The 12,787-nt window shown below is 44.6% G+C and overlaps 1 protein-coding gene across 1 annotated transcript in view; it reads left to right on the forward strand.

Moving 5' to 3' along the window:
• Positions 1 to 561: 561 nt before the first annotated feature.
• The window catches only part of LOC309560441 (uncharacterized protein), a 226,558-nt gene continuing 214,332 nt past the window's right edge, over positions 562 to 12,787 (forward strand). The window contains exons 1-2 of the mRNA XM_082264075.1: positions 562 to 686; positions 7,519 to 7,779. Coding sequence (XP_082120201.1) covers positions 614 to 686; positions 7,519 to 7,779 — 334 coding nt within the window. The 5' untranslated portion in view covers positions 562 to 613. The remainder of the gene's footprint in view (positions 687 to 7,518; positions 7,780 to 12,787) is intronic.

Raw genomic sequence — 12,787 nt, forward strand, 5'->3', positions numbered from 1 at the left:
ACAGGCTGGTTCTCAAGGGGTTAATCTGGCCACATATGTTACAATCTGATCTCACAATCTCCTTCTTCTAACAGTTCTGTAGATTCAACTTCTTTCTGATTGGATACAAATGTAATTGATTGTTTATACACTTATATTACTAGCCCCTCCCATCCTGGTAATGGGCACTAATAGGTGACCCCCATTTCCCAGCATTGTCCTGAGTGTGTCTGTATGTCAGTGGGGGGTCATTAGATTGTAAGCTCATTCTCTGGTGTAAAATGGTGCGGAGGGTTCTCTGTAGATCAATAAGTAGAGATCCCTCCTGTGATTGGTCTCTGGGAATTCCTGTGGATCTCTCCCATGCCCGGTATTAGGAGATGATTGGGGGGATTTGGGGGATTCCTAGAATTCTATTGGTGGAATGTCTCCAGATTTCACTTTCACTTTGTGGCTTCTCATCTCCAACCTTCGTTCTGTTATTCTGCCCGGTAACTGCTGATCCTCTATGTAATCATTTTCCTATTGGATAGAGAGGAAGTCTCCTCCAATCAGCACAGAGCTCCGCCTTCCTGTACACAGAGTGTCCTGAGCTGGGTGAAGTGGAAGGTGTCGTGTTTTGGGGCCTCTATAGATGAGAGCGGGGAGGATGAAGATGATGACCCCCCTCATCCTGATTATTCTGGGGGTGTCAGGGGTGGAGTGTGGTAAGTAGAGGACAATATAGATGACATCTTGTCAGTGGGGGAGGGGGGATGTATAGAATGGTAGAAATCAATGTTTAGTGATAAAGGTAGAAGTATTGTGGAAGTGACAACCATGTCCTGTCTGTGTGAAGATGACAATACGGCTCTCCAGGCTCTGAAGGATCTTTATTGATCTTGTGTACGGAGCTGATGATGGATGGAGAGGTCGGGGGGTCAGAAGACATTACAATGTATCAGCTGACAATACATTTCACCTTCTCACTCATCACACCTATTTCCTATTATACATCTCATCCTGGAGGGGGCGCTGTGCTCAGCCTCATCCTGGAGGGGGCGCTGTGCTCAGCCTCATCCTGGAGGGGGTGCTGTGGTCAGCCTCATCCTGGAGGGGGCGCTGTACTCAGTCTCATCTGTCAGATGGGAAATATAACTAAGAGTAAAACTTTTATTTCAGATTTGGATGGAGTGGTGAGGGGTTAGAGCCTCTGTCAGGTTTATATTGCTGTCTGTGTCCCCATTATGTAGATTCACCCTCTCTATGTGTCCTGATCACCAATGTCACCGGGAATAAAACTGAGAAGCCATCTAACATTTTGTGTTGTCACGAGAAGAAGAATAGAGGAGAAATTTTCCAATGGGGTCACTGTGACATCTAAACCAGGATTTCCTCTCACTTCCAGTTGAGTCTATAGGACAGGAAGTGAGGAGAAATTCTCCTAACGAGACACAGATGGAAAAATACAGAGGTCAGCTAAAATAAAAATAGTTTTGGCTCTAGGTATTCTTTTAGGCTGCATTCACACCTGAGCGTAGCGTTTTCACGCGTTTTTTTAGCACAATTTTTACCGCGTTTTACAGGCGTTTTTGTGCAGGCATTTTTAGGTTGACTAGTGACCAATGTAAAAAAATAAAAACGCCTGTAATCTGCCCAAAAAGAAGCTCATGTACTTTTTTGAGCGTTCGGCGTTTTGCTTATAACGTCAGAACGCTGAGATGTGAACAGAGGCCATTGAAATGAATAGGATTTGTCTTGTTGGAGCGTTTTTTGAGCTGATCCTAGAGCAGAAAAACGCCCCAAAACGCCTAGATGTGAAAGTAGCCTAAAACTCAACTTTGTTGATAACTTTTCCTATTTCAGTTTTGGAGAGATCAGGGAAGGGTTAGGACATCTGGCAGCATTTTATTGCTCTTTGTGCTACTATGAGAGAGATTTTCCCTCACTTCCTATCCAGATGATGGGTGTCACACAGAGCAGGAAGAGAACATAAATCTCTCTATGGGGACACAGACTGTGTAACCTCTTCTCTATCAGAGCAATTTTTCATATATGTTAGTATTAATATTTTTTGCTAAAAAAAGTCACTTTAAGCCCCCAAACAATGATTTATTTTCCATAAGCAAACGGCATTTCCAAATAAATGATGGCAGATGTAATTTCTTATGTCACAAAATGTTTTTGCAACTGTTTAACAAACTCATATTTTAAGAAAAAAATAAACTAAAATAAATTTTAGCACAAACACAATATAATACTCAATGTTTGATAATTTAGAAATATGGGGTTGTGTTGAATAAATATATACTATATATACCATGTCTAAAAAGTGCCGGCAGCCGGCCGCTCTGTTCCGTCGAGAAATGCATCCGACGGACTGTGCACACGCTAATGACGTCAACCCCAGCTGATCGGAGAAATCAGCTGGAGTGACGTCACTTACGGAGCATGCGCAGTCCGTCAGATGCACTATCCAATGGGAGGCATTATCCGACAAGACACCGGCATTCTTATAGACCCCAGATCTCTCCATAAAGAGGACCTGTCATGTCTTATTTCTATCACAAGGGATGTGTATGTTTCTTGTGATAGGAATAAAAGTGATAAAAAAAATAAAGGGACAATGTAACAAAATAAATAAAAATGTAAAGTGCCCCCCTGTCCCCCCCCTTGGTCACACACAGAAGTGAACACATACGTAGGTCATGCACACATATGTAAACGGTGTTCGCAGCACACATGAGGAATCACCACGAGTGTTATAGTGAGAAGAATAATTCTACAGCTAGGCCTGCTGTGTAACTCTAAACTGGTAACCACTGCTCCATTTTATTCTCTAGGGCCTCTGCCTACAAATATATCATGTTTGGGAGTTCTGAGTAATTTTCTAGCAAAAAAAAAAAAAATCCTGATTGATACATGTAGGAGAGAAATGTCAGGATTGGGCTGGGAGTAGTTAAAGTTACAGCCAACAATAAAACCCGACTGACATTCTAACCCTTCCTGACTCCAACCAAACATAAAAAAAAAAATATGTTCCTATAGAGCTCTGCTTTAACCTCGATTTTAAAGTGTATGTTACCCCCACAATACATATCAGCCCTATGTGTCTGTGTCTTCATGTTATTAGTGATCACTGCAGCCGGTTATTTATTCTTTTCTTCTTTTGCTCAGAAATATCTGGTGATCCCGCCACTTGTGATTGGTTCTTGTGTATTTTTTAATGTGCTGCAAAATATTTCCAACACCCATTGCAGTGCTTTCATTTTTCTTTTCTATTTCCCTTCCATGCTATTGTTGTGCCCTGCAGCAGGCTATGATGTGTAATAGAATGATAAAATGTGCTGTGCAGAAATACATGTCCCATTATTCTCATTGCACACCGACATAATACTTTCCTGGGAGATGAAGAAATAGGATTTGGGGCAAATCTCCTTGTCCTTGTGTTGGGACTGTGCTGAGTAATGCTGCGTTAGGCTGCTGGTGTGAATGGGCCCCAATCTTCTATAGAATGTGTAATGTATTCTCAGCCATCATTTATCTTTCTATCATTTTTATTATAGTAGAAGATGTGATCTCATCCCTTGTACAGGACAAGTCATAGTGTGGACACTCAGTGGCATCACTAGGGTTGGTGTCACCCGGTGCAGCAGTGGCGGCTCGTCATATGGGGCAAAGGGGTGCAGCCCCCCCATCCATGCCTCCGGCCCCCTAATCTACATGCGGGGCCTAGGGGTATGACCCTAGGGGCGTGATTCTAACTGTAGAGGGGCGTGGCTTGTGAAGTAATTAGCAGGATTACTTCACAAGTAATAGCAGGATCGCATAGCCTCTGTCATTACTTCAGGGAGAATGACAGACGGCTGTGTTTACATCAGCCGTCTGTCCTTCTCTCACTACTGCGGGAGATCGCGAGTGGCCGGCGGCCATCGGAGCCGCTGGTCACACTACCTGGCTCCCAAGGTAATGAGCGGGGGCGGGAGCGCGCTGCCGGTGGCGCACGCTCGCTTCCTACAGTCTCCTGAGCGAGCGACGTAGGGCTACGTCGCTTTGCCCAGCAGTGGCAGAGTGCCACAGTAAATGTACGGTTGGCGGGGCGGAAGTGGTTAAAACGAAGCCCTGACATGGTCACCCGATCACCGCTGAGGGAGCCGTCATGTTCCCTCAACATCTTCTCCGGGTTCGGCGGCTCCGGCGCTGAGTGGCCGGAGCCGTGATGACGTCACTCCCCCACATGCGTGCGGGAGTTACTTTCCAGCAAGGATCCGGCAAAGAGCTCTGAAGGTCCACCGGACCTTCAGAGAACATGTGCCACTGGTTTCAGCAGCTGCATGCAGGACCAATATCTCTTAAACCGTGCAGGTTTAGGAGATATTAATTATACCTACAGGTAAGCCTTATTATAGGCCTTATTATGGGCTTACCTGTAGGTAAAAGGTAAAAAGTGGAGTATACTACGCTTTAACAATGTTGATAATCATTTGCTGAAGGCTCTTTTTTATTTTTTGACAGCTGTGAGTGAGCAGAGAACAGCTCTATAAGAATCAAGGACATGTCGTTTTAAGATCGTGAAGGGGGGGGGGGGTGGTGAAACGAGATCACAATTTTTTCATGATTAACCATGCAGCTCTAGACCCCCCCTCAGTACAGACCCCCCTCCACTTAGTGTAGATCCCCTCTGTCAGTACAGACCACCCCTCCAAGTATAGTCTCCCCCCCTCAGTACAGGCCTTTCCTCAATATAGACCCCCTCCACCAAATATAGTCCCTCTCAGTATAGACCCCCCCTCCCTTAGTACAAACCCCCATCAGTATAGATCCTCCCTCCCCTTATGCACCTGGGCAGCGGGTGGGGGAGGATTCGGTCATTGCAGAGAGTGAAGTGTATATTTTTTATACTTTAACTACTTCTGGGCCGGAAGGTTTTACCCCCTTAATGACCAGGCCATCTTTTGCGATTCGGCACTGCCTTACTTTAACGGGAAATTTTGCGGTCGTGCGACGCTGTACCCAAATAAAATTGATGTCCTTTTTTCCCCGCAAATAGCTTTCTTTTGGTGGTATTTGATCACCTGTGCGATTTTTTTTCCAATTCTGTAAAAAACAATATTTTTCACTTTCTGCTATATAATATTCCCCAAAAAAATTAAAAATTAAATTTTTTCATCATTTTAGGCCAATTTGTATTCTGCTACATATTTTTATTTAAAAAAATCCCAATAAGCGTATTTTGATTGGTTTGCGCAAAAGTTATCGTGTCTACAAACTAGTGAAAAGATTAATGTCATTTTTATTTATTTGTTTATTTTTTACTAGTAATGGCGGTGATCTGTGATTTTTAATGGGACTGCGACATTGTGGCGGACAGATTGGACCCCTAACTGACATTTTTGACACTTTTGGGAGTACCAGTGACATTAATTCAGTAATCAGTGCTAAAAATATGCACCTTTACTGTACTAATGACACTGGCAGGGAAGGGGTTAACACAGGGGCGATCAAAGGGTTAAGTGTATGTCTAGGGGGTCTTTTCTAACTGTGAGGGGGATGGGCTTGTGGAATCCACACAGGGACCTGTGATCCTAAATAGGAGGGTCACCGGCACTCTGTGTTCCAGAGAGAACAACAATCTGCTTTGTTTACATCAGCAGACTGTCGTTCTCTCTCCATGGGGAGCGATCGCTGGTGCCCAGCGGCAATTGCGGCCTCTGGATCTGTGGATCGGCTTCCCTGCTGCCTAATGATGGCGTGAGTGCGCCCCCAGGAGCACTCCCGCGAACTGCGCAGCTGAGCCAGCCTGCCGTAGTATATCTGCGGCGAGTGGTCAGCAAGTGATTAAATGAAAGGGACAGCGTGCTGCGCTGAATCATGCACCACACTAACCAGTGGGCAATGCAGCGCGGGCAGAACATGTACATGTGTGAATTCACCCTTACAGAAATGAGACATTTTATAACTCCTCTTTATGTTTTAGAGCCGGTTCACACTGGGGCGACTTGGTCACCTGACAAGTCGCCGTGGGTCGCCTGCCATAGATTAGCACAGGACCCATTTTAATAGGAGCGACATAAGTCGCTCCGACTTAGAAAAAGGGTCCTGTACTACTTTGGGGTGACCTGGAGCGACCTGCATTGACTTCAATGATATGAAGTCCGTGCATATCGCTCCGAGGTCGCGGTGCGCACTGTGCACCGCGACTTCACAGGTCGCCCCGGCAAGTCGGGTCGCCCCTATGTGAACCGGCGCTTAGTGCTCTTCTGTATTGCTTTATTTTACATGTTGTTGCAAACAAAATAAAGAATAAAATCCGCACTGTAAGGCTCGGGTCTCACTACTGCAATCTGATTTTCATCCGATTTCAGTGGATTGCAATTTGCTGTGTTTTGGATGTGATTTGCATATTGAATGGGGCAAAAATGCGCTGTTATTCACACCAAAGTAGTACAAGAACCTTTTACAAAATCGCACCACACAGAGTTGCATTGATGTGAATGATTTCCATTGTCATGCAATTCTGTGTGATTTAGGTTGGATGTGAAATTGCACAAGTGTGATCCAGGCCTAAAACAGAGCGCAATTTACTGCGCCGCACTCACTGTACATTGTGGGGGCTGCATTGCTAACATGGGGTCACATGTATTTATTATCTGTCACAGCGAATTGGCCGATCATTTATAGTGAATGGACGGCCTTACATGAATGACAATGTGCATTGTATCCCCCATTACCACACCGCAAGGTAATGCAGAAGTGTGAATTCAGCGCTAAAGGGAAGCCGGGATTTCATCACACAGGGCTGAGAAACGATCACTTCAATCCCCTCCACTCCCCCCCACCATCTATTCACCATTATTCTTCTCCTATTACAGTTATTGCATGCAATCCCACCATTTATTATCATAAATTGTCCCTCCATGATTGCAAGCTCTGTGCGCAACCATCTGCACACTCATAAACAGAGCCGCTGATAGGGGGGGCCAACAGTCTTTCTGTAGGGGGCCCAGGCACACAGGGGGGCCCCAACAGCACGGGGAATTGGTTTGGTTGGGTGGAGGGGCAATTACAGAAGGAAGCCCTGTGTGGTTCTCTGCAGCAGCTAAAAGCCAGTTTCTCCCCCTCCTGCCAGCTTTCAGCTGCTGCGGGGAGAGACACAGAGCATTGTTCCTGTAATTGCTTCTCCCACACCGATCCCCCTCCCTGCTCTGCCTGCTTTTGATCCCCCCCCCCCGTGTGCCCCCTTTTCACTGTGCCACCCTCCATCCTACAGCACTGCAGGCTTCCCTGTCCTGTAAAAAAAAAAAGCACTGTAAGAAATGATTTGATTATTTTTTATATTTATAAATGTAAAAAAACAGTTAAGGTATAATTCTCACAAGTTCTCTGTTACTGTATGTTTGTGTCCACTAATAGTGATTTTAGTGTATTTTTCATGAAAATATTGTCTTGATCTATTGGGGGGGGGGGGGGGGCTGCCAGGTATTATTAATGTCTTCCCAGCATTATAGTGTGTGATGTGTAGAGGATGTATATATAACCGTCTGTATGTCTCTCTATCAGACAGTCACACTCTGCGATATTATGAAACCGCAGTCTCCTCTCCGGGATCCGGACTCCCTGTGTTCTCTTCTGTCGGATATGTGGATGATCGGGAGATAACAAATTATAACAGTGACACCCGGGAGGTTCTTCCCAAGACTGAGTGGATGAAGAAAGTGGAACCTGAATACTGGGAGAGGAACACACAAGCAGGTCGGGGCGATGAGCCTATTTACAAACACAATGTACAGACATTGATGAAGCGATACAACCAGACTGGAGGTGAGACAATTCTTACATTTCTATTTCTTTATTACACCGAATACAAACTCTGCAGACAGGATAGAGGGGGGGAGGGGAGAGATGAGACATTCTATGAGACAGATTTATAGAAGATCACAGCTTGATGAATAAATTCCTCCCTCATCTGATCAGAATTCTCATCACATCTATAAAATATACACAACGACTTCTTCTAGGAATCCTGGAGTGAGAGAGATATGGAGGCGCCATAGCCGACCTCTAAGGCCTCATGCACACGGGACGATTTTACAGCGAATGTTTTTGGTGTCAGACGTTTCTTCCTGCAGCCAGGAATCTCCCCCATGTTCTCCTATGTCTCCATGCACACACAGCTCTTATCAGAAGTTTTTGGCAGGGGGGTTTTCTGGCTGGAAAAATCCCCGAATTAGTGATCTGAGAGGAGATTTTCAGCTGTAAAAACGCTCTAACTCTGATAGAAGCTTAAAAATGCTGAAAAATGCGACTATTCTGCGTTTATCAGCGTTTTTGAGCCATAAGCTTTTGTGGGAATTTAGTTTTGCTAAAAAAACGCTTCTGCAAAAAAGCTGACAAACTCCTTCTACAGCTTTCTATGGCGTTTTGCTAACATCCAGTGTGGATGAGGCCTATACTCCGCTCCCTATCTGCCCGGCTCTCATCCTCAGTCATTGCTTTCCATATATTTGGGGTCATGACCCCAGAACAAGAAGCTAGATTAAAGTGTAAGTCCAGTCAAAGCTTTATTTCTTAGTTTTGAATAAGGTGTGGAAAGGTAAGTACCCCTGCCAGGTTTTTACTCTCACTTCCTGTCCTACTGACTACATTTTACCAAACCAAAAGTCAGGGAAATCTCTTACAGCAACACAGTTATAGATAAGTATGATTTTATTATTAGAGTAGAGGAAGGATAGAACTCATGTCAGATATTTCATTCTGTCTTTGTCTGTCGCAGAGTTTTCCTCACTTCCTGTTTTGGTTGTCATCAGGACAGGAAATGAGCCGAATTCTCTCTAATGGAGCCCCGGGGAGCAATAAAAACTCTGCAGGAGTTGTAATCCTCCTTCTCTCTCTCCAAAACTGGAAAAAACATTATTGGCTGACTTACACTTCAAGACTTCGCTGTGACTTCACTTGCTGCATGCTTTTTCCCATGTGAGTGAATCAGAGTATTAGTGACAAAGGAAAGCCAGCCAACAGTTCTAGGAGAATGTCAGCAATGGGAGGCAGCAGACTTCTCTCAGTACAGGCTGTGTGTCTTATTTAACCCTTTAAAAGCCATACAGATGTAATGCAGTACAGGATCATCATGATGACAGTTAACCACTTACCGCATACTAACGTAGGGCTACGTCGGTAAACTTTGCGGTAGTGTACCGGGATGATGCCTCTAGCTAGAGACACCATCCCGGTACCGTGGTTTGAAGCCGACGGTTGCCTTTCCGTCGGTACCGACCGATGCGGCTCGGGAGCCGCTCGATCGGTACCCGGGGGGGCGGGAGGGGACGTCCCCCCCCCCTCCCGCCGCCTTCCGTGGCTTTGCTCGGGGCTCCCGTCCCACCGGGAGCCCCGAGCACCCAGCTGGCGCGTCCGCCGGCTGGATGGAGTCCCGATGAATGCCGGAAATGGCATCGATCGGGTCTCCGTTGACGTAACCCGGAGGCGGCGTCCATGACGTCACTTCCGGGTTACTGTGCTGCAAAAGGCAGCAAATTTGAAAATCGGCTGTATGCAAAAACGCAGTTTTTGGCGTTTTGCATACAGGGAAGTGTAGTGGAGGGGTCTAGGGTCTTTTAGACCCTCGATCCCTCCATAAAGTGTACCTGTCACACATATTGCTGTCACAAGGGATGTTTACATTGCTTGTGACAGCAATAAAAGTGATCATATTTTTTTTTTTTTTTTTTAAACTGTTATAAAGTTAAAAAAATAAATAAAATAAATGGGAAAAAAAAAAAATTTAGCCGCCCCCGTCACCGTTAGCTCGCGCACAAAAAAAACGTATATGCAAGTCGAGCCGCAAATGAAATCGCTGTTCAAACCACACATGTGAGGTATCGCTGCGATCGCCAGAGCGTGAGCAATAATTTAAAAAAAAGAGCTACACTCTAACTCTAAACTGGTAACCGTTAAATAAATTTAAATCGTCGCAGATTGAGATCTCTATTGACCGTAGTTTGTCGCCATCCCACAGGGGGGCGCAATTTTAAACCGTAACATGTTGGGTATCTATTTACTCGGCGTGACATCATCTTTCACAATATACAAAAAAAATGGGCTAACTTTACTGTTTAGTATTTTTTAAATGCAGTGAAATGTGATTTTTCAAAATTTTTCCAAAAAAATGGTGCTTTAAAGACCGCTGCGCAAATACCGCTTGACAAAAATTATTGCAATGACCGAAATTTTATTCTCCAGAGTCTTTGCTAAAATAATATATATAATGTTTGGGGGTTCTAAGTAGTTTTCTAGGAAAAAATACTGGTTTTAACGTGTGAACAAAAAGTGTCCGAAATAGGGCTGGGGCTTAAGTGGTTAAGGGGTAAAACGCGCTCAGTGCTGCAATAACAGTTGTGATCAGTTTCTGTTCTCCTCTGTATTAGTCCCGGTAATCTTTATCAGCCAATCAGAAAGTGAGGGGAAATATTACAATGACCGAGACAGCAAAAATCCCCTAATGGGGGTGTAACCCTTCCCTACTCCATCTAAAGACTAAAATAGTTTCATCTATACATACACTTTAATTAGATGAAGGTATGATGAGGTGCCAGTACATATCACAGCCTTATCAGCCTGGCTCTCAGGGGGCCACACACTCTAAGTCCCGGTTCACACCAATGCAATTTGTCATGCAACTTTGTACTTCAAAGTCGCATAACAAGTCGCATCCCATGTATTTCACTCAGGGGATCTTAATTGCCACAATTCAAGTCGCAGTAACAAAAAAAATGTTTCTGCACTACTTTTGTACGACTTTCAATGCGATCTGGCCCCATAGACTTTTATGTTCTCTCACGGAAGTCGCATCAGTATAGCTAAGAATGGCACTTTGGAGGATCTTTTTTTTTTTTTTTTTTTTTTAACCCTCCCCTCTCCTCCCTGGTCATCCTTGCTGCCTAAATCTCAATCACACCTTAGCCTGGCAGAAACGCATCTTCCTGCTCACATTTATTTGTGTTTTTTTTTCACGCCTAAAAACACATCGCACATAGAGCAACCCATTCACATAAATGGACAGCCCTGCACAGAACAAACGCCCCAAAGTAGCTCAAGAACCATTTTGGTAGTGAAGTGTCACACATTTGGGATTGTTTGTAGCACATTTTGTTACACAGCAGAACATGCGTCTGCTAACCACGATTGGGGTGTCAGTAACAATTAGTCTGAATTCACCTCTGCGCATTTCTGAACGTGCCGCAACCTGCACAGAACACGTGCGAATTGCCTCGTTTTTAAGAAATGCGCGGCAAGCAGACATTGCTTTGCCATTTAGGCTGTGTTCACATCTGTGTGTTTCCAAACGCATGGCAACCCACACAGAAAACGCAGCTGCGAACACAACCTTAATTGCAATCCACGTTTTCTGTACGGGGTGCCGCACATTGAGAAATACGCAGATGCAAACGCAGTCTAAATAGCAGTGTTAATTTTGGCATCAAATTTCAATTTAGTTTTAGTTATAGTCTTTTGACTAAAATGCCATTTTAGTTTTAGTCATATTTTAGTCATCTGAATTGTTTTAGTTTTAGTCATATTTTAGTCTACTAAAATCTCATACATTTTAGTCAACTACAAATGGAATAGGTTTAGGTTAATTGTAATTCATTATTTAAACATTTCTCTAGCATTTCCAAATGAATTTTATACTCCTGGAGTAAAAATCTAATAATATGTTATAAGGTTTGAACACGCACTACAGACACAGATTTAATGCCGGTTCACACTGCCGCGACCTCTAAGTTGCCTCATAAGAAGCGACTTGTTAGCGCGACTTCAGCGCGACTTTGCGCAAATTCAGCGCGACTTGTATGATAGACGACTTTGTACAACTTTGTATTTGGCCAATCAGAATATGATGGTTCTGGGTCATGCTCAATCACACAAAAAAGAGTTCTTAAAAATTGTCTTTTTTGATAGAGAGCCAATTATTGAAAAAAAAAAAAAAAAAAGATTTCTTTGGATTTAGTGTCTGGGGGTCTAAAAAGTGTACCTGTGAAGTTCCAGCTCTGTAGCATGTCCAGAACCAGAAAAAAAGATCATTTTTCTTAGAATTTTTAGTAGCGCAGGGAGGTGGCTCCGCTCCACCTGGGCGTTTTTGTTGCAGGCATTTATCGCTAAATAGACACTAAATCCCAAAAAAGTCATGCCTGCCTCCAAAGACGCGCAAAAAATGCCCGATAAATGCCTGCAACAAAAACGCCCAGGTGGAGCGGAGCCATATCCCTGTGCTACTAAAAATTATAAGAAAAATGATCTTTTTTCCTGGTTCTGGACCATTTCAATGGAAAGTCTGATCACAAGTCGCTTCAATTAAGATAAGGAGGCGACTCCCATTGAAGTCTATGGGACAGGTCGGATACAAGTCGCCTCAAAGTAGTACAGGACCCTTTTCTGAAGTCGGAGCGACTTCAGTAGTGCCAATTAAGACGGCTCTCATTGATTAACATTGCTTTTGTTATGTCAAGCGACTTGGGGCGACTTGAGGGCACACAAGTCGCCTCACAAGTCGCGGCAGTGTGAATGGACTCTAAGTCCCGGTTCACACTGGGGCGACCTGTGAGGCGACCTGGTCGCCTCACAGGTCGCCTTCCATAGGGAAGCTGCGGACCCGTTCTAATAGGAGCGACACAAGTCGCTCCGACTTAGAAAAAGGGTCCGGAGCTACTTTGGGGCGACCCGGAGCGACCGTCATAGACTTCAATGTTATGAAGTCCGTGCCGGCCGCTCCGAGGTCGCGGCGCGCTGCTCGCACCGCGACCTCGGAGGTCGCCCCTGGAAGTCGGATCGCCCC

Source organism: Pelophylax lessonae, assembly GCF_965119305.1.
Source record: "Pelophylax lessonae genome assembly, chromosome: 7".
Classification (NCBI taxonomy): domain Eukaryota; kingdom Metazoa; phylum Chordata; class Amphibia; order Anura; family Ranidae; genus Pelophylax; species Pelophylax lessonae.